The sequence below is a fragment of the Lepidothrix coronata genome, unplaced genomic scaffold (assembly GCF_001604755.1).
Source record: "Lepidothrix coronata isolate B3197 unplaced genomic scaffold, Lepidothrix_coronata-1.0 Scaffold645, whole genome shotgun sequence".
Lineage (NCBI taxonomy): Eukaryota > Metazoa > Chordata > Aves > Passeriformes > Pipridae > Lepidothrix > Lepidothrix coronata.
Window position 1 is genome coordinate 6,846 of NW_016690825.1, and position 665 is coordinate 7,510.

At 43.6% G+C, this 665-nt stretch overlaps 1 protein-coding gene across 1 annotated transcript in view; it reads left to right on the forward strand.

The window, feature by feature from the left end:
• Window positions 1-363, forward strand: part of LOC108510319 (cytochrome c oxidase subunit 2-like) — a 710-nt gene extending 347 nt beyond the window's left edge. Inside the window, 1 exon segment of the mRNA XM_017840004.1 lies at window positions 4-363. Coding sequence (XP_017695493.1) covers window positions 4-363 — 360 coding nt within the window.
• The last annotated feature ends 302 nt before the right edge of the window (window positions 364-665 follow it).

Below are 665 nucleotides of genomic sequence, written 5' to 3' on the forward strand. Positions count from 1 at the left end.
GAGTATACAGATTTTAAAGACCTATCTTTTGACTCTTACATATTACCAACTGTAGACTTACCCCTTGGCCATTTCCGTCTCCTAGAAGTTGACAACCGCATCGTTATTCCAATAGAATCCCCAATTCGAATCATTGTCACAGCTGACGATGTCCTCCACTCCTGAGCTGTTCCTAGCCTTGGTGTAAAAACCGATGCAATTCCAGGACGACTGAATCAAACTTCTTTTATCACAACCCGTCCTGGAATCTTCTATGGTCAATGCTCAGAAATCTGTGGAGCTAACCACAGCTTCATACCCATCGTAGTAGAATCAGCCCCTCTAGCAGACTTCGAAAACTGATCTTCACTTCTAACATCCTAATCGTTAAGAAGCTATGAACCAGCACTAGCCTTTTAAGCTAGAGAAAGAGGACTACTCACCCTCCTTAACGACATGCCCCAATTAAACCCAGCACCCTGACTCTTCATTATGCTTGCTTCATGATTCACCTTCTCCCTCATCCTTCAACCTAAACTCTTACAATTTACTCCAACTAACCCGCCCTCTAACAAAACACTACCCACTATAAAAACCCACCCCTGAAACTGACCATGAACCTAAGCTTCTTTGATCAATTCATAAGCCCAACACTCCTCGGAATCCCCCTTATCCTCATCTCACTG